At 42.4% G+C, this 25967-nt stretch overlaps 1 protein-coding gene across 1 annotated transcript in view; it reads right to left on the reverse strand.

The window, feature by feature from the left end:
• Positions 1-25967, reverse strand: part of LOC120543357 (transformation/transcription domain-associated protein) — a 186490-nt gene that overhangs the window by 148875 nt on the left and 11648 nt on the right. The window contains exons 2-12 of the mRNA XM_039776392.1: positions 24991-25165; positions 18310-18359; positions 14306-14416; positions 13279-13383; positions 10791-10874; positions 7147-7203; positions 6427-6552; positions 2879-2956; positions 2580-2668; positions 1018-1114; positions 619-757 (exon numbers count right to left, since the gene is read on the reverse strand). Of these exons, the coding sequence (XP_039632326.1) occupies positions 619-757; positions 1018-1114; positions 2580-2668; positions 2879-2956; positions 6427-6552; positions 7147-7203; positions 10791-10874; positions 13279-13383; positions 14306-14416; positions 18310-18359; positions 24991-25090 (1036 nt within the window). The 5' untranslated portion in view covers positions 25091-25165. The remainder of the gene's footprint in view (positions 1-618; positions 758-1017; positions 1115-2579; positions 2669-2878; positions 2957-6426; positions 6553-7146; positions 7204-10790; positions 10875-13278; positions 13384-14305; positions 14417-18309; positions 18360-24990; positions 25166-25967) is intronic.

Here is a 25967-nt window from a genome sequence, read left to right on the forward strand (position 1 = left end):
AGGCACGTGAGGAATATTAGCTACTGCACAATAAAATAATTGCAATAAAGAATGTGAGATCATCACTTCAAGACAGGTCCACCAAATCAACAAGCTGATAAAGATGGTGGGCCCAATTATTGGATGCAGTGCGGAGGAGAGGATAAAGACAAAACTGATGGCCATAATGAACAATGTCACACATACCCTCTCTGACACAGCAGCATGGAGGACTTGCAGCCAACAAATCATTTAGCAGAAGCATGTCAAGTAAGCTACTGGGGTTCCTTCATACTTGTGGTGGTACGTCTTTATGGTGACTCACTCGGACTGTTCTTTTATTTTTTTTAGCCAAGTAGGAAACTTTTCTTCTTCTTTGTAATTTGTCTGCGTGTTTGAGAGGGGTTATCTTTGTTTATTTCAACACTTCTTGAGTTTCTGCCAAATTGCAATCTTGAAACAAATAAAGTACTGTACAGTCTACCCATCCATTCACCTACAAAGCAAACCTCCTCACACCCTTTGCTTACATTATTATAACCAGGACTACCGACCACGTATCACTACGGCAGAACTGTCCGATCCCACCCTCAAATGCCCTCAATAAAACAGCGGTTGAGATAATCGATGGCTACGTACGGCTGCGCAGGTCGGTGGTCAGGATGTGCTTGGCTGCGATGAGGAGTTCCTTCCGCAAGTGGGCAGTCTCCGAGGGGCAGTTTGACAACAGCTGCAGCATTCCCTTCACCATCTGCTGTGAGTATTTTGCCACCAAGTCCTGCGGAGACGAGGGAGAGTACCCGGAAATGGTAACCCTTAACACACACAATTTAAAGGCATGGGTGTGCCTGAAACATTGCACTTGAATAAGAAGGATAAGAAAATGTCATTTGCAAGACAACGTGTGGCATTGCTGGGCAGATCTGCACACTCCCCAAGACAAGAAACCAGTCTAATATGTCCACTCACATCATCTAAAACCAAATTATCCATAAAGTGGGGTTTCTTTTCCAAAACTAACACAAATGAGAAACTCACTTGATAAATCCTGATTATGTATGCAAGGAAGGATAGTGTTTTAATCTGTGCTGCAATGAAGTCGGCATACAGCTCCTTGTTGTATAATTTATGCTGCCTGAAAGAAATAAAAAATAAATTACAATTAATTAATTAGACAGGTCCTGGCATAATGAGCCTGACAAAAACGCAACACAAATATAGCGCTGGCTAAGCAATGCTTTATTTTGGAAATCTTCTGTTTTCACATCTCAGCTAAAGAAGCTTAAAAGTCTCCTTACGTTCTCATATACAAAGTATGGGGAAAGTATCATAATCGTCCAGAGATTCGATGTCGAGATTTTGATGAATCTCGATATTTCAGACCTCCCCGATTTTCTCGTATATAAAGTCTAGGGAAAGTATTGAGGAGGAGAGGCATGCAGGTCAGTAGGACCACCACGACAGAATACATGTGTGTAAATGAGAGGAAGGTCAGTGGAATGGTGATGATGCAGGGAGTAGAATTGGCGAAGGTGGAGGAGCTAAAATACTTGGGATCAACAGCACAGAGTAACGGGGCTTGTGGAAGAGAAGTGAAGAAGAGAGTGCAGGCAGGGAGGAGTGGGTGAAGAAGAGTGTCAGGAGTGATTTATGACCGACAGATATCAACAAGAGTGAAAGGGAAGGTCTACAGGACGGTATTGAGACCAGCTGTGTGATATGGGCTGGAGACGTTGGCACAGGAGACAGAGCTGGAGGTGGCAGAGTTAAAGATGCTAAGATTTCCATTGGGTGTGCCCAGGATGGACAGGATTAGAAATGAGGACATTAGAGGGTCGGCTCAGGTTGGACGGTAGAGACACAAAGTCAGAGAGGAGAGATTGCGTTGGTTTGGACATGTGCTGAGGAGAGATGCTGGGTATATTGGGAGAAGGATGTTAAGGATAGAGCTGCCAGGGAAGAGAAGAAAAGGAAGGCCTAAGAGGAGGTTTATGGATGTGGTGAGAGGGGACATGCAAGGCGAGGGTGTGACAGAGCAAGATATAGAGGACAGGAAGATATGGAAGAAGATGATCTGCTATGGCAACTCCTAACGGGAGCAGCCGAAAGAGGAGGAAGATTGGAATCCTTCAAAAATTCCATTTCGACGTTTTGATGGATCTCATTGTTGTAGACCTCCCTGAGTCCGAAAATACCATATCTGGAATTATGTCTGTGTGTGTGTATATGTAAACACGGTAACTCGAGTACACTTTCATTTTGGTCAACCAAATTTTGTTTACAAGTATTTGGTACAAAACGTCGATTTCTATCAACTTTTGGGCTATTTCCGCTAGCCAGAAGTGGAACTTTACCTTTTATTCATGTAGTTGTAGAGTCCAATTTTGAACTTTACTTTTATATTGATTGTTCAATAGGTTATTAATTTGATTTGTTGTTGATGGTTCTTTAATGTACATAATAAAAAAATATAACCATTATCTTGTGGTTTACTCCTCAAATATCCATCCCCATATCCGAGTATACGAGAAAGTCTAAGGGAGACCACTCCCGACTTTTTATTGTCACTGCAGTGACCTCTGGTGGTGGGGGGTCCTTACCGTGCCTGTGAGGACACTTGCAGCATTATAGTGTTCATGATCAGAGGCACAAACTCTGCGACAACATTGTGGATGTTTAATTTGTAGAGCTAGAGAAGAGAAAAAAATAAGTAATTTAGATACAGAAGTTACTTCTCAGGCCATCCCCAAAGTATGTCACATTTGAAGTGACAGTTCTAATGCCATGATATTAAACATCTCATCTGCTTTTTTTCAGAGGATGTGTGTAAACAAAGTCTTAACAGATGGCTGGACGCCCCTTCAACAAGAAAGCAACGTGCAATTTGGAAAGTACTTACCTGATACATCAAAACAACTATGATGGGAAGTTCAGCCAACACTTTCAGGGACAACGAGCCTCTTGGAATTATTGTATGCTGGAAAGGGAAGGTAAAATGTTACTGAAAACTCAGAGAAAAGGGAAAAAAAATAATGGACATTAAACTGAGGCATACGCATCATTTTGTGATTTCCTATTTGCATAGTTTCACCAGTTGATGCAAATTCCTTGACTTAAATAAGCCCGATGATTAAGACAACAGTAAAAAAAATTCGGACGCGAACGTCAGTAGGGTCTGTGCCCAAGGAACGAAGTTACCCATACTATAACATTTCAGTAATTACTTAACCGCTCTGAGGCTGATTTTTCTGATCATAAAATAGGTCAATACAATAGAAACTGACAAGAATGACAAATTACGGTATCTGAGGGTTCCTCTACAGCGCCTCTTTCTCTTGCATGACTTGGTTCAAAAACTAATCAGCACATCGTCCATCTCATAACAGGCTTATATGTCAAGTTTGGTATTTTTCCGTTTTAGCTCCAGACCGTCCTCAAGAAGCAGCGACACAAAAACACAAATTCCCGTCATCGAAATATCGATGTTTTCGGTATCAGGGGACCCTAAAACATCGAGATCCATCACAAACCGGAGATCAAAGTTTTTTGACAAATCTAAAACTTTCGCTTCTCCCCCAAATGATGATTGGTGTTCCTGGGGGAGATCCAAAGCAATATAATGCAAAAAAATACGCAATAAAGAGTTTAATAGCAACACATTCTCAATAAAGTCATGAAACGATGAAATGAAATGTAGTAGTAGTCATCGGCATGTGCACAGAATGGAATGAACTTCTTACCTTCATGTCTGTCCAACACGTCACCACTCTCCAGCTCCATGATAGACAGACAGACAGAATTTTATTCGTGCCCAAGGGGAAATCTGGCTTTTTACAGAATATCTTTAAATAAATCTATACTAATAAAAGGCAAAGCCCTCACTGACTGACTCACTCACTAATTCTCCAACTTCCCGTGTAGGTGGAAAGCTGAAATTTGGCAGGCTCATTCCTTACAGCTTACTTACAAAAGTTGGGCAGGTTTCATTTCGAAATTCTACGCGTAACGGTCATAACTGGAACCTACTTACGTCCATATATACGGCCATAGCCTGCAGCTCGGCCGCCGTGTGAGGCGGAGTTGCATCCCGCATCATCACACTTCCAACATAATTGAGTGTCTGCTCATATAAGGTAAATATTCGCGGATGAAGGACTGTGCTTATGCAAACGAAGATGAGATGGTCTAATGTTTTGGCGCTTTTCCACTGCGTAGTACGGCACAGCACGGTTCAGTACAGCTCACCTTGGTTCGGCTCAGTTTGCTTTTCGACTGCAGTTTAGTACCACTTTAGAGTGGGCGGGATTATTCACGTGTCGTTATAGTTGCGCCGCCTCTACTGCCGTGACATCATCGTAAACGCGCCACAAGCGACCTCCTGAAAAACTTTTTCATTCCGCGTCGCCCCATCCAGCTCTCGCTGGATCTGCTCCTCGGCTACCAACGAGAGGAGCGTCTGTACTTCCTCAATAGACCACGAAACAGCCATTTTTGGTTAAAACAAAATGGTGCGTCCGAACCTTCACTGGCTGTGCTAAAAATCTAGCGGGTCTGTTGTGTCTCGTGTCGCAAATTCAATGACGCAGTAATGACGATTTTCTCCGGCCAATCAGTGACCAGCAGAGTTTACACGTCACGTTTAGGTAACGGTTCGGCGCGCTTGGAACCTCGGCTGAGGTGGTACTAAAAAAAGGACCAGGTACCAGGTACTGTTCCCAGTGTAAAACCCCCCAAAAGTGAGCTGAACTGAACCATGTTGTGCCGTACTATGCAGTGGAAAAGCGCCATTTGGCGCAAACTCAGCAAAAGTGCGATAGAAGCTTTTAAGTGCCGGGTCTGAGCTAACATTAAATAAAGCCGTGGGCATCGCAAGATCACACAAGAGAGCGGCTCACGTGAACCGACTGTGAACGCAGTACGTAGAGAACAAGCAAGAGCTCCAAAGAGCGCTGAACAAAAAATGCATTACACAATTGAGAAGGCAGCAAAAGAATATGAAGCGAGTGACGCATACAAGCATATTCATAAGTGCAGCTACTGCAGAAACAAAGCACGGTGTAAACCGTAAGTTTAAATTAAGTTCATAGACACGCTGGCATTTGTCATGCCTACGACGAATACGATATTCGCGAGATACAAGTTTAATGAGAAGACGCAGGGTATAAACGAGACTTTGGATCACTTTGTAACGGAGTTAAAATTGCTGTAATGGAGTTAAACTTGCGGGTGAAGGACTGTGCTTATGCAAACGAATAGAAAAGCAACGTTTAAAGCTTAACTTTAAATTAAGTTTATAGACACGCTGCTACTTGCGTTTGTCATGCCTAAGACGAATACGATATTCATGAGATACAAGTTTACTGAGAGGACCCAGGGTTTAAACGAGACTTTGGATCACTTTGTAACTTGAGTTAAAATTGCTGGTGAAGGACTGCGCTTATGCAAACAAAGTTTATATGGTCAGGTATAGAATAGTGTTTGGCACAAACTCAGCAAAAGTGCGAGAGAAACTTAAGTGCCGGGTCTGAGCTAACATTAAATAATTGCTGGTGAAGGACTGTGCTTATGCAAACGAATAGAAAGCAAATGTTACGTTATTTTTAAAATGTTTCCTTTTCTTTTTTTATAACTTCTTTAACACACTTTTTCTCCGCTGCAAAGCGCGGGTATTTTCCTAGTACTGTATATACTGGCATTTAAAGTTCTCCCGCGGATAAGTCGGGACTTGATTTTACTGTGTGATTTCTGGTATTTTATAATGTCGGTCGTACAAGTCGAATGTGGAAAACTCCCGCTATTGGTCCGAGAGATTACGAAATGCTAACGCCCACCTGAGAGAGTAACCACGGAGCACACGGCCTTTTAATTTCTGTGTATTGTGCCTATGTGACCATATGGTGATACCCAAACTATTCCAAAGCGACGTTTGCACCGATTTGTGTTTTTTGTATCTCACACCCTCATACACCTTTATCGTAACAGCATCCCTTATCTACGATGGAGCGTTTGATCAGAAAAAAATATGAAGCTGGTTTTGAATTAAAAGTCGTTGAAGTAGCAAAAGAAATTGGTAACTGCACTGTGTCTGAGAAACTGGTGCGAGACTGGAGGAGGCAAGATGTAGTAAAATAAATAAATGTAAGGGTTGTATTTTTGAACGGGCATATAAGTCGGGGTCTTTCAGCTTCATATTCAAGAAAAAAAACACCTCTTCACAGGTCCTCAAATTTAGAATATTACAAGAGATGAACTGAAGTGTCATAATAGTAGAGCATAGAATACTGAAATTTAACAAAAAACAAATGGCTTGAGGCCTGGCAGGGTGTGGAATGGGTCAGTTTCAGGAAAACAAATGTCAACTGAAGATAAGCGAGTAATGAACAGCACAAAAAGCATCCCCCAGCATGCCTCTGCTGTGTCTGGGCAGCAGGGTGTTCTTGTGCTTACTGTGCGTGTCTCACTGTCCTCACGCTCAGGGTTTGTCTTCACCACCACTGATGTGATCATCCCGACCATTTCCGGTGACGGTACGGTGTTCTCAGGTACGACTTGCGGGTTCTCAAAATACCGGTTCTAAATTGAAAAGAGAGTCAAAAAGCACCATTTTAGTATGCTGATACAACTCAACACATTATGGATAACTTTGTACAAGACATTAATAAATTTAATTTAGGCCATCAATAGAAGAATGTTGTAAATGTTCTCATTTATGTGTGACAATAATAGTCAACAGAAGCAATCAGATCTTATCAGTTTTGCTTTCATTGCCCACTTGTGAGGGATGCACTTAAAATGCAGCTAGACATTCACACATACCTACCTGAATCATGCATGCCACACACGCACATGCATGCACCCCTTCGGTGGGACTAAAGCTAGACATTTTCATCATTTTGCTTCCATTTAATATTTCCTCTATATGCCACGTGTCCAAGGAGGCAAGGCCTTCTGAAAAGTTGATGCACAGTTAGCAAAAATCTGCTTGTTCCAATCCTACAATAAAGTCACACAGTGGTGACAGTTTATCTGTCAGTGTCACACTTGTATACAGCACAGTCTAGGTTGGATGACTTCAACAGGCTCGCCATCAAGCATACCAACAGAAGATAGTGGATGCATAAAGAGTTTGTAAATTTACATGGCGGGTGCCAAAAATGGGATACATACCACAACTTTGGGCAGCTCCTTGTAAATCTGTTTCACAAATTCCAGGAAATGATGAATCTGTTAAATAAAGAAAAATCCAGTTGAGGCATAATGTGAAAAAAAAGCAACGCGCAGTTCAAAAATCTAAAGCCTGCTGCCAAGTCCCGCAGGTAGTAATTGCACAGTTGTTTGGGTATTGTGTAGGCTTCTTTACTCTCCTCAAGAAAGCTGCCTTAAATGGTAGCTGAGGGGCTTTTTGTGAAGTCTGACTGCAGTTGTGAAAGTTTCAAAACAACCCCTTTGAGTACAACGGGATCTCCAAGGTCTTAATGAGACCCATTACAGGCAGGATCTAAAAGGTGCATTCTGTGGGTGTAATTTTCCGGATGGCAGCAAAATACTTTAAGCCTCTTTTGAGCTTCTGTAAAGTTTTCATTTCCCCCCTGGGAACAAATAAAATATCTATTGTAGGAGGAGAACGGGCATCCTGGCTGGAAGGGAGAGTAAGTCGTTACCAGGACAGGAGGCCAGGACGATGACACAAGCAAAGGGGCCAGCGGGGTGCAAGAATAGTTTTGTGCCCAGCCGGAATGATATAATAGGTGGACCAGCGGGAATCAGAGTCAGGAAGCAGCGGGCAACACTCAATGGTGGTCGTAAGAAGGAAGATTTATTGGTTGACTGTTTTAATTGGGCAAATTCATGAAGAGGTGAATTTTGAAAAGCGCCTTGTGTGAATAAAACCCTTTATGTTATTCCTGTAAACGTCTGCTGTATTACTGTGTCTGTGGTTTGGTGCTCACTGGTGCCCCCTTGTGGTCACACTACCAATATACATTAAATGAAAGTAATCTATATACAGTGGTACCTCGGTATACAGTATGTCTGCTTTGGAATAAGTCCAACTTGGTATACGTCCTGTTTAGAGGCAAAATATTTTGCTTGGTATACGACCGTTGTTTGGAATACGACTTGTGTGCTAGAACAACACGTGTGGTATACCGGGCGCGCGCCTTCAAAAAAAAAAAAAAAGGGCTAAGTTTTAACCTGTACAGTAATCCCTCGCTATATCGCGCTTCGACTTTCGCAGCTTCACTCTATCATGGATTTTATATGAAAGCATAACTAAATATATAACGCGGATTTTTCACTGCTTCGTGGGTTCTGTGGACAATGTGTCTTTTTACTTCCTGTACACGCTTCCTCAGTTGGTTTGCCCCGTTGATTTCATACAAGGGACTCAGGATGACTGAGAAGCTAACCAATCAGAGCACGCAGTTAAGTTCTCCTGACTGAGAAGCTAACCAATCAGAGCACGCAGTTAAGTTCTCCTGACTGAGAAGCTAACCAATCAGAGCACGCAGTTAAGTTCCTGCGTGCTGAATGCAGTGTTAACCAGGAAGTCTCGTCTCGTCTCGCCTCGCTCATTCAGCATCAACATGTTTCGCTGTGTAAAGAGTTGTGCTCTTTTGTGTTTATCTTTGTGTATAGTCAAGCCCTTCATGATGGCTCCAAAACGATCTGCTACTGCTTCAGGGGCCGTGCCCAAGTGCAAATGGAAGATGTTAACGATTGCCGAAAAGGTAAACGTTTTGGATTTGTTGAAGGCTACAATTCTTTGTATTTAAAAAGTAGGAAAGGAATATAAGATCTACGGCCGCAGTGTCCTTTTAACCAGGGTGCAAAACGAGTTGTAAGTGGATGTAATAAGGCAGTCGTCTGGATGGAATCTGCTTTAGGGATTTGGATTGAAGAACAACGGCAGTGCTACACAATCGCCTGAAGTGGCTCTTTTGGAAGAGCTGCAACGCTCTCCTTTGTTGTGCAGTAAAATTAAACTCATTGTTATCGGACAAGTCATTTTCATTTATTTCATCAAATTGCTTTTGTATTTATGTATTTTAGTATTAAGCTGTGTTTATATTATTTTATACAACCCTATCAATGTATAATATGCCAATAATAATAGGATTTTTTTTCATGGGAACGAATTAATCATTTTCCCATTATTTCTTATGGGAAAAATTTGTTTCGTATCAGTCCTGTTTGGTATAAGTCCAAGGATCTGGAACGGATTAAGGACATATACCAAGGTACCACTGTATATCTATCTATCTATCTATATATACACATTTAAAAGCCAAATACCACTGACTAACTCATCACGAAATCTCCCAAACCCTGAGGACTTGGGAAGTTTGGAATGTAGGTTACCCTTGGCCCATAGGTGCTCACTAAGTAACACTTTTAAAAATTTCGTGGTCCAATCACGTTCTGTCTGTATGTCTTTCCGCTTTTCACCAGAGAACTACTTAACGGATTTAAATTTGGTTGTTTTCTATAATTTGCTTGAACTCTCTGGCTGATTTTGCGACTTCTCTCATTGCGCTAAGTACCATAGTTCACTTGCGGCACTGATGTATTTATGCAAATCGAAGACAGAGGCTGTGGGCCTGGAGCAGGGGGCCGTGGCCTTCCTCATTCACTCACCAGCCTCTGTTTGAGTCACTGTATCTCTCGCCACGTGTTTGGGAGCGCACCGTGCCTCCACTTAGCTAGCGATACCTGTTTGTTCAACAGATGTCATCATCTACATGTCGTTAAGGAGTAACGTTTGACGTTTTCGAGAGAGAGATCAGAGCTCCATGTATTTTATTGAGTAGCTGCTGATTGCCAGAGGTATCATGGCCATGCGCTTTTCTCCCCACGTGGGGAATGCTCCCCTGTCAGAGCTGAACACGATCAGATATAGTGCCAATGTCTATTGCTTTTAAAAGTTTGTCCTGTTTCATTACTATGTGGGCGCAGCCATGGGGTACAGCTAGTTCACAATAAAAGAGGCAAAACAGTCAAAACTATAAAGCAGGAAAACCCAAACACAGACCACTACTACCACAATAAAATGTTTTATAGTTAGGCTGTTCAATTCATTCACTTACTAAACTACAGGATCATAACTCAAAGTACAAGCACACGACTCAAGGCTTTAAAGCACTTCACTGGCTCCCACTTTAAGTGTAGATGCCAACAGTGTGACTGAAGTTACAAATCACTTTAGAGGAAGTAAAACACAGGACAATCAAAACACAACATTTCGGGCAAGAACATGTAAAATTTATACACAATACATTGAATTTAACGTATAATAGCCCACTCCTACTCAGTTCAGAAGGCCACGTAAACCCAAAATGCATTATGAGGGGTTTTAATTGTTAAGGGAGCTACCAAAAGTAAGAGAGAGCAGAGGCCTGCCAGGCTTATCTTAGGAGAGGCTTAAGGAAGTCTTGGCAATTTATGAAGAAGCTTTGCACCACTCATTGTTTCTAGTTGTCGACGCTACATAGCATCACTTTTGACTTCTGGAGGATGCCTTAGGATTCTTTCAGCGCAGCAAGAGATGTTGATGTGAGGAACAGACAATAGGAGATCACGACAGGTGTTTCGCTGCTTTATCTTATGCCATCTGGTGTTATTTCACGTAGTGCTACAGACAGATGTAACATTACAGCAATTTGAGCTTTGATCATGAGAGCAAAAGGTTCTGGACTTGAAAAGTCTGCTCAAAAGCAGATTGTGAAAAAGACAGCACAAGATTCAACTGCTTTGGTAATTCCAAATGGCTATGGCTATTATTTCCTTTATGATCTGAACCTTTACAAACTCACCTCTTGGGTTATTGGCGGTCGAAACTGCTTGTGTAGCTCAATGATGATACGAAGACAAATTAAGACATTCTCTTCACTTTCAGTCTGCAAAGAAGAGAAGGAAGGAGCTTAATTAAGTGGCCACAATGACTTCAAACTAATTCTTGTGACAACTGAAACATAAACAGGAAGCTGGAAGAGCTGGCACACATCATCACAGGCAAAACAAAAATCGTACTGTGAGTCAGAAAGCGAGCAAATAGCACCACAAATACGGAAAGCCAGTGAGAAAGAATGTACTGGGAAAAATGGCAGGGTGGGGTGCTCCGTTTCTAAGGAGCGTCTGTGTTGAACCGTGCTGCTATATAACAGACGTTGGCGATGGTAACTACAGAGAGAAGTGAGATACAACCGCTGCTGCGTGTGGGGAAAATGGTGTCTTTTTAAGGCGAGTCTCTGTTCAAAAGTGCTTGCATATAACGGACGCTGGCAAATGAAATACAGCAGCATCACTGCATGTGGAAGTGTAACCGGCGGATAGGCGGGTGTATCAGCCGGTCACACGCACAGGGTTGTTCACATTGTACATCCATACGGCAGTTCCCCTTCACCCGATCATACTTGGACACTTGCGCCATCTGTTGGCAATTTAAAGAAACATGGGTAAAGAGCAACGCACAGGGACCAAACGTGCCGCTAAATGGCGCCACCATGAACGTCTGTTGCAACGTGCGGCCATCTTGTCGATGAGAAGTACGGGGACGTGTGCCGAACATTGCGTCGGTGAAAAGGTGCCCTGCACTTCACCACGAACATTTTTCCCAACCAAACATACCCCATGACCTCCTCCTGGTCACAAAGGAGCCCCATCCACAGTTTGGTGGTGATCAGACGCCCAGTGCAGATTTGTATGGCGGACAAACAAACAAACATACATACATACATACATACATATAGAGTCGACCCTTGACATACGACTGGTTTCATTCTCCTCCTCCTCAATTCCTGCAGCCCAAAAATGTCAAATTAAATGGCGAGTACAGTATGAAATTGTTGTTTCTGATAGCCTAGGCACTTTTTATAACTTTTTGGTTAGTACATTAGAAAAATTACTGGTGTTTTGGTAAATTATGCGCATTATACAACCCTTTTATTATGAAAAGGATAAGTAAGTGTTGCTGTGGGAGGTTCGGAGCGCATTATGGGTATTTCCATTATTTCTTATGGGAAAAATAGTCTGGACTTACAACCAACTTGAGTTACAACCAGCCCTCGGGAACGAATTGAGCTCGTAAGTCAAGGGTCCACTGTATAGACTCTGCTTTATATATTCTGTCCACCCTGGCCATCGGACCTTACTCTTATTCTATGTTAATTAATGTTGACTTGTTTTATTGTCTTATTGTGTCTTTTATTCTTCTATTCTTTAATATGTAAAGCACTTTGAGCTACATTTTTTTGTATGAAAAACACACACACTACTATATATATATATATATATACACACACAGTATGTGTATATATATATATATATATATATATATATATATATATATATATATATATATATATATATATATATATATATATATACTCACACTATACACACATACTATATAAACACTCTCTCTCTCTCATACATACGGAGATTCACAAATAATGACATTCAGACCTTTAGCACACAAATCCCCCCAGAAAAAGCACAAAGCTCCCCTTGTCACTTACATAAAACTGATATTTACTTCCATCACTTATAGGTCACCTCTGTCAAGTGTGTTGCATTTAGCCTTGTGCATTTGCGCTTTACTTTAACTATATCACATACTACATGTAGATGCATACGACTGACTTGGAATGGAAATTAAAGGATGAACTGAGCAGAACTGAATTGTAGTTTTACAAATCTCTGTCCACTTTGGAGAGCAACATTCAAAGGAGAAACCCCTTCTTAACACGCCTCACCCATTCGTATTTGTGCAGTTATCTTTATCAGGTTGATAGTGCCATACATTTTTCCATAGCCATATATAAGCTTAAAACATATGGCAATTTTGTTTTGTGCATTGGCATTTTAACGTCCAAAAAACTCCTGAATGGTCAATGATTGGTAAGCAGCGTTGTAAACTGTGCTCTGAGATTTTTCAGGTACGAAAGCCAGACGTTTCGAGTTAAGGTTGTCATCCTAATCCTGTTCATGGTAACCAAATCATGGAATGTACAAGACCATAGGGGGCTCAGCAGTCTTTTGGCCTTGGAACCCCCACAGGTTTATTTTCACCAACATCCAGACAACTGAAGATTTTATTTTCCGGTCATCCTTGAACATTTTACCATAATGTTTCATTAAGCTGTCCATTATGATTCTCTACTGTTATAACGGTTACTTTCTTTTGTAACGGTTTATTTTCATCTGTGATAATGTGCAGCAGATAGAAATGGTGGTGGTCCTGATGCTGCTGTACAAGCTATAAAAGAAGAGGGCCCGTAGCCTTTATCAAGAGACACCCACCTCCAGGAAGCGGAACATGACTGACAGAATATTCTTGGTGTGAGGACGAAGATGCTCATTCGTTGGGATGCGGTGAATTATTTCAAGAACCAGTTTTCTTAATTGCTGCAAGAGAAAAGCAGGTCAGTGTTAACTTACAGTTCTTACCTATTTGAAATGCACTCCCTTACCCTGAGGGACTTAAACAGAGTCTTATAACAGTTTTTTATTATCGTGCAAAAATTTAACTTCCTAAAAAGACCAAAAGATTGTTGCGTCTTCTATGCACTCAGAAGAACAGTACTGAAAAATCAGTGAAAATGGTGTAACTAAAGCAGAGTCACTGACAACGTGAGCAGCAGGCCACCTCTCAAACTTTTAAAACAAGTGGATTGGGCAGCAGCTACTGACGGAGTCCAGTCTGGACACAATACCAAAATGGCCCTGCTTTTGAACAGGACATCTTCAGCTTGATAGTCTATGATGGCTCAAGGGCAAAAAGGAGATTGGCACCTCAGCAGAGGTTTCAGACTGAAGCATACTGGTAGGTGAAAAGAAACAACATCCTGCCGTGAACAACAAGACTGCTCCGACATCGTGACTTTGAGTCTGTCCAAGGTGCCACTGTATTTGGCAGCCTTCTGTACCCAAAGCCATTTGTCATTGAGTTGATACTGTCTCTTCTGAACAACTAGGGTGTTATAATGTGTTAACTATTATGGATGTAGTAAGAAGTCGAGCAAAATGACACTTTTTATTGGTTAACTAGAAAGATCGCATAAAGATTACAATATGTAAGCTTTCGAGGCCCTTTCTTCAGGCAAGATGTCATCATGAGTGTCTTTGAAAGTCTGCATATTGGAATCTTTCTAGTTAGACAATAAAAGGTGTCATTTTGCTTAACTTCTTCTGAACAACAAGCAGGAAGTAAACAAAAGGGGTCCCAACCATCCTTGCTTTGAATCCGAGTCACCCATTGCAACAAGCAGATGGTCGATCATCACAATCATTCAACCAAAGGAGTACCTGACTGGCGACATGGCCTTACCTGTGCCGGCTTCTCCTGCAAAAACTGCACTTCTCCATCCTGCAGGAAAGTGAGGAACCGTGGGATAATGTGCTCCAGGAAGGTAGAGTACTGCGGCGAAGAAGTCACATTCTGATGGGAGACAATAAAAGTATACTGGGAGAAACAGTCAAGAGACATAGGCTGCAGCCAGAGTCGGCATTCAAAGCTGTGGGGTTTTCAAGCTTTCTACCAACAACAAGATGGCATAGCTTTGAGGAAATGCTGAACAGAACCAAATACCAATCAAGTTTAATTATCTCCATTATGACAGCGTCCTGCCCAGGGAAATCATTCATATAAAATTGTAAAAAAAATAACCGAGATAGGAGAACATCTGAAGTCCAAGCCTGGTATTCAGTGCTCAGTAAGGCCCATCCAGTGCGAGTTACTGCCTTGAACCTGATGCAGGCAGAATGCTCTACTGATTGTATATTCGCCTTCCTACTAGTTAACATCCTTGTTGAAAACGTAGTGTAACAGACAGCCGGGATGCCCCCATGAAGGAAGGTAAGGAGTTAGGACGGAGCAATACCTCGCGCGGGACGACAGAGGGCAGCCCCCCTGGAAAGTTACAGTGCCTTCAACCCTGCTGGGGCCGTGGCCACCACCAGGGGGCGTAAGGAGAAGGGCTGAGCCCTCCACTGCACACCCGGAAGTGCAGTAGGAAGGAGATAGTGGAACACCTGGAGCACTTCTGGTTGCTCTATAAAAAGGGGCCAGCCGCCACCACTCAAGGAGCCAGAGTCGGGAGGAGGTGGACAAAGCTTGCGCGGAGAGGAGTGGAGGCGAAAACAAAGGAAGAGAGAGGCAGAGAGGAGGACTGTGCTTGGTGCTGTGCTGTCCTACTGTGGGGAACGGAAGAAAAGCGTTTCCCACAGCTCAGTAAAGGTGTTGTGTGCTAGACTTGGGCTCAGTGTCTGTTGTGTATGGTGTTTGGGGAGCAATGGAAATGAATTTCATCTAGTCTGTTGGTTTGCACTTTCATTTTGGGGAACCTTTTGTACTTAAGTTGTTGCTGAATATTAACATGGCTCTGCCCAGCCCTTGGCGATGTCACCCAATGTAAAAGTGCCCTGCGTGCTTTCATTAAATAAACCCTGAGCCACAGGCAAGTTATACTGCGAGGGCATTCAAAACATATATACCTGTCGTACAAACACTGAAAAAAAAAATGGACATCTGCTGTTTGTTAACACAAAATAAATAACAAATATGACAAAATCCTGGCAGTTTTAGGGATTTTTATAAAATAAAAAAAAATGAAATATACTGTGACGGGCGGCCAGGTTTCCCCTTCAACACTGGATCCGGGGGAGCAGCCATGGGATGCACTCTACGTCCCCCCGGATCGCGTGGTGGCAGCCCTCCTGGGTTACATCAGGGCCACACGTGTGGGACTTCAGGACTCAGACCTGTTGGGCTCCATGGCCACCACCCGGAGGAGCTGCATGGCTTAACGAGCCTCTGTCGGATGGAATGCAGCCACACCCGGAAGTGCCGGCTAATTAGGCCAGTTACCACCTGGAGCACTTCAAGGTGGGCTACAAAACGAGCCTGCAGCCACTACTCAGGGGCCAGAGTCGGGAGGAGGAGGAGGACGACGACTGAGCTTGAGGATGAGTGGTGGAAGAAGAAGAAGAAGAGAGAAGAGTGTTGTGTGTCTTTGCTTGTGCTTTTGGGCCTGTGGGACACGGGGAAGACGTGCCCCATGGCTGAAGAGAAAATAAAAAGTTGTTCATTTTATATGTGCCTCCGTGTCAAGTCAGGCACCTGTATAGCGCTTTTTATTACAATACAAATATATATATATATATATATATATATATATATATATATATATATATATATATATACATACATACACACACACACACATATACATATATATTAACACACTTTGCCCCCTGCTCACTTTGCTCGTCAATCCCCATGCCTGTGCTATGTAGCAGCCTCTTTGCAGTTCTGCAGCTTGCGTATGAGAATGCGGATGTACAATTTACTATTTTACATTACAGTGAGTAATTAACCATATTAAAAAATAGTAAAATGTAATCATTTCAAAGTAAATTATGTTTCATGTTGCGTTAAGAGTTATTTGTTGCGTAATACAATTTCGTTCTGTTTGGCTTTGAAACTAACATCGAAAAATTTTTTTAAACTTACAGTTTTACTGTAAAACAATTTTTTGAATTAAACATTCGTCAATATCCCATTGAATTGCGATTCTGTGTTTGGACTTTCATCATGACAACGTATAACTGCCCGTGACTGAATTTCGTTTCTCTCTCTATTAAACAAAATTACTTTTTCGAATGTTTGTCCCTGTGATTTGTTATTTGTCTTTGCGAAAGCTATTCTAACGGGAATCTGTAAACGTTTTGATACGAATGCCATATCGAGATCTCCTTTGGTGTCTACTGTTATCCGCCACAGATGTACTACATTACCTTTCTTGAATACATCCTTTCTACAATATGATAATGTGTGGTGGAAGACCAGACAGTGTTACCGGCTGTAGGTATTCTTCGTGATATTGAAAGTTGTTGCATTCATCTTCCGCACTATCACCATCAGCTGTCACAGCATAGTCTGTCGATACGCATTTAACCAATTTGCCATGTAACTGATCAACAATTTTCGCGTTAATTCATTTGACTTCATCGTTTCTCAGTGCTAGGATTGCCCGTCTACTCATTGTTTCTACTCATAACTCTTTGTGTTGAAATTCTTCAGTAAGATTTGGATAGAATACGTCTTATTTAATTGGGAACTTAAAGTGAGGAAAAACGTTAAAAGTTAGAGCTGACAGTGCAGGAACTGAGTCTGAGAAAAGCATTCACACGAATGAGAGGTCCGTGGGCGTGGTTAAATATGTATGTTTGAGAGGAGGGTGGGACTTAAAGAAAAAAAAAAAAAATCACATGGCTAAAGTCTCGTGGGACTTGGAAAAAAACTTCAAAAAAAGCCTTGTCACAGAACAGAAATATATATATATACTCACTACAATATAAGGCAGTGCAGATGCTCAGCCATTACCATAATAAAAAACTATTAAAAAAAAACATGTAGAAATGTACATGTAACACCCAGAATTGTTAACTTAAGTTCAAATACGGGGAGATTCACTCGAAAAAGGCCGCGAATATTCTGAAATGTCTCGCTAGGACGAAGCAATCTGAAGGAAACAACAGGCAATGTGCTCCTCAGTATAAGGAGCTTCAAACAAGTTGGGATGCCCCTGCGTTGGAGCAATTAGGTAGACGCCGGACAGCTGCTGTGACGCTTAACCTTCGTCTGGGTGCAGACCGCCCGTACCCCTTCACTCAGTACCTCGACTTCTCATCAGGATGGTGGTGTACAGTATTGGGCAGCGCGTCTTCATGGTGCGAGCACCATTTAAGTGATGTCAGAATCAACTGGATGATCACGACTTAACAGAAGGTTACTTCCAGCAAGATGGAGCAACGTGTCAAACATCGGCAAGGAGCATGGCAGAAATTGAGCCCTTCTTTGGCAACAGCGTCATTTCAGAGGGGCTTTGGCCACCACGGTCGCCGGGTCTCGCACCACCAGACATCATCTTTTGGGGTCTGCTCAAAGGAAAAGTCTATCAAGAACAAGCCTCGCACTGTGGAAGATTTGTAGGAAAACAGCCAACGTGAAATTGCTGCTATTCCCCCACCCCGAGATACGTTCACGAACATGGAGCCTGGAACATGGAACAGAAACCACTTCCAGCATTGCATCGATTACACATACGTCAAGGGATGGAACGGATTAGTTTGGTTCAGATTGCTTCACAGAATCTTCAGGGGCCTCCTTCGAGTGAATCTCCCTGTATATTTGAACGTTTTTTAATTCAAACATTTAAACCTTATTTGATGGTTAATGTGACAGTCCTAACATGATCTCTCCAAATGAATACAATTAAGCAAAACAAACCGTTCAAGACAGGACAGAATGAAATTCTCTTAAATTCTTACCTCAAAATTTTCACTGACTTCCTGCATCATCTTCAGTTTGGTTTCATCAGCTATGAAGAAGAAAAAGAACATTATTTTCACTTTGGGAAGGCCACTTCCACGTCCAGCCATAGACAGGACTATCAAGAGCACGGACTCCTGACATTTCCTAGCAGACACACAGCCTCATTCACGAGTTCTTACAACTCCTACCCTGTTTACATCCTCAAGTATTAAAGAAAATTAAAGCAAGTTTATTTATATAGCACATTTTGTACCATTAGGTAATTCATAGTGCTTTACATCATAAAATTAAAATACAATAAAAAAAAAAAAAAAAAATGTAGAAAGACGGTAAACATAAAATTAAGAAAAGAAAATAATGACACTGAGGTGTTACAATTCAGTAACGTAGTCCATCAAAGGCACCAAACAAATAAAAATGTTTTTAATTTTGATTTGAACACTTCTACTCCATTTCTAAGTTGTTATTTAGATCTGAATACACTTTGGGAAGCATGAAAGAGCGGCTGGTATGAGGAAGGCCTGGCCTCGCGATGGACTCGTCACTATCTGCACCCAGGCAGTGTAAAGACGCCATTAAGAAGGCTATCAGAATGTCAGGGTATACGGCGCCCTAATGGGACTGAACACTGAGACCGACACGACGGCTACAGGTTTTCATTCCAACCAGTTTCTCAATCAGTCAGTCATTGTTTCCGTGAATTGATTTCATTGTTCAATCAGCTGGGGCCTCATGTATAAATGGTGCGTACGCACAGAAATGTTGCGTAAGAACTTTTCCACGTTCAAATCGCGATGTATAAAACCTACACTTGGCGTAAAGCCACGCACTTTTCCACGTTACCTCATGTCTTGTCGTACGCAAGTTCTCCGCTCGGTTTTGCAGACTGGCGGCACCCAGCGTCAAAGCAGTGCTACTGTTCCTGTGTGGTTACTCCTTATTTTCATGACGCGGCTTTATAAATACACAGAAACTAACCGCATATTGTTTATTAGTGTAATGCATCTGATTGTGATTAACCTGTAACAATATAATGGTAGAGGGAACAGCCATAGTATTCCAAATACCATAACTGCTTTAGCGTTGTTACTCTCAATTCTCCTTCTTCTTCTTTCAGCTCCTCCCGTTAGGAGTTGCCACAGCGGATCATCTTTTTCCATATTACTCTCACTGCACGACTCGGAGTATTTATATCACTGTATCTGAGTGTGAATTGCAGCAGCAGCTGATCGGAAAGAGAATTATCGGTATACAGCTTTAAGGACACGCTGTCTCAGCCACGGCAAAACGTTTCAAAGCCTTTCCTGTACGGACCTCGCGATTCAGAAACAGTTTAATCCCAAGAACTTTAAATGCACTCAATCAATTGCTCCTTGTAGAACTGTCTGGACTTATAAGTACAATCACCCCACTGTAAACTTGCACTATAGTTATAATTATAATGTATTTACATAAGATGACGATATCATTTTTAAGGTGAAATGCAGCAAAATATGTTTGTTAAATTATACACATAAAACTTTAACTTCATTTAAATAATCTATATTCTTCACTGGGAGTGTCGTGAAGGATAGAATAATTAAATATGTACTACGAAGATATTTCAATGTTCTTTAAACGTTTTGAAGAATCGGCGCTAAGCTTACAGGTGGCTCAACTTCTATTACAGAGCTGATTGTGTGGCGATTGGTTACTTGGGGAAAGAAAAGCACTGACTGCAGTGGCGGCTACGCCAATATATATTGAATATAAAACAGAAAGAGAAAATAACAACATAGCTAAAAACGCAGCGACAAATTTCGGCAAACGTTAAATGCTTGTGTCATGAGCACCCTGAGTACTGCTGCAATAAATTATTTCATCGAAGTGAAACCCATGTTTAATAATGTGCTTTAGCTCCTATCATCATGAAAATGACATCACGTATACATCTCAGTATTTTAGTTATTCAGAGAGCTGTAATATCACGAATGTAATGGACTCTGTGTCCTGTCAGAGGAAGAGAGCCGGTTTAAGAAGCAAGTAATGATTCACACACACAGATCACATACGAGTAGAAGATCAAATACAAAACAAAGCATTTAACGTGCTACTTTAATTACAATGTGATTTGAGAAACTGGTTAATTAAACGATTTTAAGATGAAGTTTATGATGTTCTACTTTAATGACAAAATAAACTACGTGATTAAAGTGGAAATGTCGAGATTGAAGTTGACATTTCGTGCTTTTTCCCCACCGTGTGCCTTTTTTCTCTGTAGCCTAATAAACTTTCATGTGACAATCAGACAGTTGGGCTTACAACTCGGCTTCTCACGGCGACTTTGATATGTGACTTCTTTTTTATTTCCGGCACTGTGCGATTTTGTGAATGTGAGCTTTCAAGTTTCTCCAACACGCTATGTCACTCGATCAACTTCATTTTGTTGATTATACTACGGTTTATTTGAACAAATAGTATGTTTTTCCTTTGCCTCCACTTGGTATTCGCTGAAATTCTTATATTTTCCCGTGCTTTTCCCATTGTCTTTTCACAGAAGGCTGCGCTTAAGGGCGATTTATATTGATTTGCATATTCAAAGAGGCGTAATTCTGGGAGGATTTCGGGCGTTACATAATGCGCGTGCACGAGCGTTAGTTTTCACGCTGATCGGGATTTATGTAGCGGAAGAACGTGGAAGTTGGAGTACGCACAGATTCCTGCATCTGGATTTTTCTGTGCGTAAACACATTTCGGCTTTTGTGCTTACGCCATGTTATAGTGCGAGTTCTACGCACGGCGTTATACATGAGGCCCCTGACCTTTTATTCCTTTTGTTTTTGCATTTTGAAAACTGCAGTAGGGTCCTGATTCAAGGTAAAGGAGATTAAGACATATTTGTGTATATTTTTTTAAAATTCATTTTTTCCGAGGAGTTTAACAAACACTTCATGATACAGTGTATGTGCACACGTTTAAATGGAAGCACGTTAGCTGGAGAGCTGGTGGGTCCCTTTGTCGTTGGCACCTCATTACTAACTGATGGCAACATGTAAAACCAAAATGGAGAAGTTTAAAACTATGAAGGGTCCTGAATTGCAACAGGTCAGGTCAGGTTGGGGAGCAGGTACTAGTAACAGCGTTTTGCCAGACCCACCACAAGACGAAACAGCTCGGGATCCTGGATGCCAAACCCCCCGCCCCTAGGCGGACAGATAGTTCAATGCCAGCCTTCCAGAAATGACCCCCCATCTGCCACAGCCAGGTGTTACGTGGGCGTCCCCTTGGCCTGGTCCAGCCGCTCAGGCCCTCAGCAATGAGCTGGATCACCCTCTGGGAATGGCGCCACATGGCTGTAGTGCCGTAACTGGCGCTCCCTCACAATGTAGGTCATGTGCCTCATTCGGGACCCCATGAGCAGCACAAAGTCAAACCAGCGGGACCCAAGGATTCTCTAAAGAGAGACAGGAGTCCAGTCTTCATCTCAGGTCAATGGAGAGCGTCCATGTCTGACAAACAAGAAGCACCAGGACTCTAAAGACTTGGACCTTCGTTCTTTGGCAAAGATATCGGGAGGGCCAAACGCCCTTTACCAGCAACCTCATGAGCCCCATGCCCTCGCAATCCACCTACTGAATTCACAGGAAGACTCATCAGACACACATGTTTAACAAACACTTCATGATGTATGTGCAAGTGTTTAAATGGAAGCACGTTAGCTGGAGAGCTGCTGCACCTCATTACTAACTGATAGCAACAATTAAAACCAAAATAGTGAAGTTTAAAACTAAAAAAGGCAATGAAGGGTGTTCTTCTTCTTTGTCTTTCGACTGCTCCCGTTTGGGGTTGCCACAGCAGATCATCATCTTCCATATCTTCCTGTCCTTGTCATCTTACTCTGTCACCCCCATCACCTGCATGTCCTCTCTCACCACCTTCTCTTAGGCCTTCCTCTTCTCCTCTATCCTTAGCATCCCTTCTCCCAGTATACCCAGCATCTCTCCTCTGCACACGTCCAAACCAACGCAATCTCGCCTCTCTGACTTTGTCTACCGTCCAACTCGAGCAGACCCTCTAATGTCCTCATTTCTAAGGGTCCTGAATTGCAACAAATGGTCAAAAAAAAACAAAAAAACGGTTGTAGCTTTATTAGTAAATTAATTGGTTCTAATTTAAAATTTGGTTAAAGCAAAAACCTGCAGCCACTGCGGACCTCCAGGAGCAGAGTTGAGTAAGGCTACGTTTTGGTTTTCAGGCTCCATGTAAAGACATAGCAGCACTAGGAAAAAGTCCAGAAAAGTTCAACCAGGCTCATTCCAGGACTGGATGGCATGAGTTACGGGGAATGACTGAAGGAGTTGAACGTTTTCAGTTTAAGCAAATGGAAAATGGAGGGATGACATGACAGAAGTGTGTCAGATTATGAATGGAAATGAGAACGGTGGATGCCGGGGACATAGAGAGAAACTTGGGGTGGTATGATGGCACAGTGCTAGCACTGTGGGGTCCTCCCTGCGTATAGTCTGCATGTTCTCACCATGTCCAAAAACATGCAGATTAGGTGAACTGGTGACGCTAAACTGGCCCTAGTGTGTGTGTGTGTGTGTGTTTTGGAGTTTGGCCTCCAACTGGACTGGCACCCTGTCCAGGGTTTGTTCCTGTGTTGCACTCTATGCTAGCTGGGATAGGCTCCAGGCCCACCCTCGTGTCCCTGCTCTGTATCAAGTGGGCTTGAAAATGACATGAAATGAGACAGAAACTTCTGAAAAACACATTTTGCAGGATTGCTACAAACGCATGAAATGAGTGACTAGTTGGTGTAGCAGCGAGAAGACCTTTAGGGTTGAGGTTCTCCTGGAGAAAATGGAAGGCTAGGACTAATGAGCTTTGTTGGCCTGAATGGCCGGTTCTTGGCCAAGTTGTTCTAATACGCCAACACTATTAGAGGTATGGCACTTATATGAAGCCCAGCACTTTTTTCTTCTCAGCTGTTCACTTGCTCAAGCAGCAATATACAGAGCATCCAGAAAGTATTCACAGCGCATCCCTTTCTCCACATTTTGTTATGTTACAGCCTTATTCCAAAATGGATTAAATTCATTTTTTTCCTCAGAATTCTACACACAACACCACATAATGACAACGTGAAAAAAATGTACTTGAGGAAAAAACTGAGAAATCACATAAGTATTCACAGACTTTGCTCAATACTTTGTCGATGCACCTTTGGCAGCAATTACAGCCTCAAGTCTTTTTGAATATGATGCCACAAGCTTGGCACACCTATCCTTGGCCAGTGTCGCCCATTCCTCTTTGCAGCACCTCTCAAGCTCCATCAGGTTGGATGGGAAGCGTCGGTGCACAGCCATTTTAAGATCTCTCCAGAGATGTTCAATCAGATTCAAGTCTGGGCTCTGGCTGGGCCACTCAAGGACATTCACAGAGTTGTCCTGAAGCCACTCCTTTGATATGTTGGCTGTGTGCTTAGGGTCGTTGTCCTGCTGAAAGATGAACCGTCGCCCCAGTCTGAGGTCGAGAGCGCTCTGGAGCAGGTTTTCATCCAGGATGTCTCTGTACTTTGCTGCAGTCATCTTTCCCTTTATCCTGACTAGTCTCCCAGTTCCATCCCCACAGCGTGATGCTGCCAACACCATGCTTCACTGTAGGGATGGTATTGGCCGGGTGATGAGCGGTGCCTGGTTTCCTCCAAACGTGACGCCTGGCATTCACACCAAAGAGTTCAATCTTTGTCTCATCAGACCAGAGAATTTAGTTTCTCATGATCTGAGAGTCCTTCAGGTGCCTTTTGACAAACTCCAGGCGGGCTGCCATGTGCCTTTTACTAAGGAGTGGCTTGCGTCTGGCCACTCTATCATACAGGCCTGATTGGTAGATTGCTGCAGAGATGGTTGTCCTTCTGGAAGGTTCTCCTCTCTCCACAAAGGACCATCGGGCTCTTGGTCACCTCCCTGACTAAGGCCCATCTCCCCTGTTGGCTCAGTTTAGATGCCCAGCCAGCTCTAGGAAGAGTCCTGGTGGTTTCGAACTTCTTCCACTTACAGATGATGGAGGCCACTGTGCTCATTGGGACCTTCAAAGCAGCAGACATTTTTCTGTAACCTTCCCCAGATTTGTGCATCGAGACAATCTTGTCTCGGAGGTCTACAGACAATTCCTTTGACTTCATGCTTGGTTTGTGTTCTGACTTGAACTGTCAACTGTGGGACCTTCTATAGACAAGTGTGTGCCTTTCCAAATCAGGTCACATCAACTGAATTGACCACAGGTGGACTCCAATGAAGCTGCAGAAACATCTCAAGGATGATCAGGGGAAACAGGATGAGCTTCATGGCAAAGGCTGTGAATACTTATGTAAATGTGTTTTCTAAATTTTTTTATTTTTAATAAATTTGCAAAAATCTCAAGTAAACTTTTTCAACGTTGTCATTATGGGGTGTTGTGTGTAGAATTCTGAGGAAAAAAATGAATTTAATCCATTTTGGAATAAGGCTGTGACATAACAAAATGTGGAGAAAGGGATGCGCTGTGAATACTTTCCGGATGCTCTGTGAATAACCCTTCTTGAATCAATGAAGTACATCTGTAAGCACTCAAGGTGTCAATCCCAAGTTCTCTGAAGGACAGCTTAACGTGCCAAATTACTTACAAGACCTTCTATAAACTGCCAAGTTACTCACGAGTGTTGTTGTCTGTCAGGGCGGCCACAAACTGCAGGTACTTCTTCATCAAGGTGGTCTGGTCGACCACGGTGGGGCTCGGTGTTGGTACAAACGCCATGGCTTTAACAGCAAGGTCCCAAGTGATGGTAAAGACGAGGGTGTTAGAAATTCTTCAACAGCTGCACCTTCCCAACTGCAAAAACAAACAAAATGGTAGAGGACAGTCACGTCAGCCTGAAGTACAAACCATTACAAATAAAAATGATGCATTTGAAGTCAGTACACAAGAAAAAATATATGAATCCACCTTAATATAAGAATAAAAGTCAGTGTGTCTGTCCAGTAGCTATGTGTCTGGCATTCCAACAGATGGCCCATCACAAACATTAGCACAGCTTTCACGAATCCCAAACCAAATACCATATAACAGAGACATACACATTGCATACAGCACTGCAAATGTTGACGCCGAGGTCTACAGTATGCTGATTACTTCGATTTCAACCCATCTTAGAAAAGGAGCTTGTGACGCACCAAATGTTGGAATGCCAAACGCAGTGCATTACAAAATACATTTCAACAGATGGTGCACTGCAGACATCGGGGTCTCTGTGAATTACAGTACTTAGATTTCAACTAGTCTTAGACAGAGAGCACAGCTAGTCCACCTTAATAAAAGGGTTTCTGTCTGTCTGTCTGTCTGTCTGGTCTCAGTCATTCCAAAGGAGAGCACATCATAAATATTTTTTGTAATATAATGCATTGCATTTGTCCGTCCAGTAGATGGCGCAGCACAAACATTAACAAGCTGGGTCTAACTGCAGCCAGTGACACTCACGATATGACGAAATGCCAGCCGAGTCAGAAAACCCTCCCACCACCCTAATCTTAACCGTAGTGTACCCGGGCATGCAATTGCCTTATAAAAAAAAAAAAAACTAAGGGTAAAGCCTGCAAATTTGCATACTGAATTGATTTTGCAGTGTTTTAGTTTA

The sequence above is a fragment of the Polypterus senegalus genome, chromosome 13, assembly GCF_016835505.1.
Source record: "Polypterus senegalus isolate Bchr_013 chromosome 13, ASM1683550v1, whole genome shotgun sequence".
In the NCBI taxonomy this organism is placed as follows: Eukaryota; Metazoa; Chordata; class Cladistia; order Polypteriformes; family Polypteridae; genus Polypterus; species Polypterus senegalus.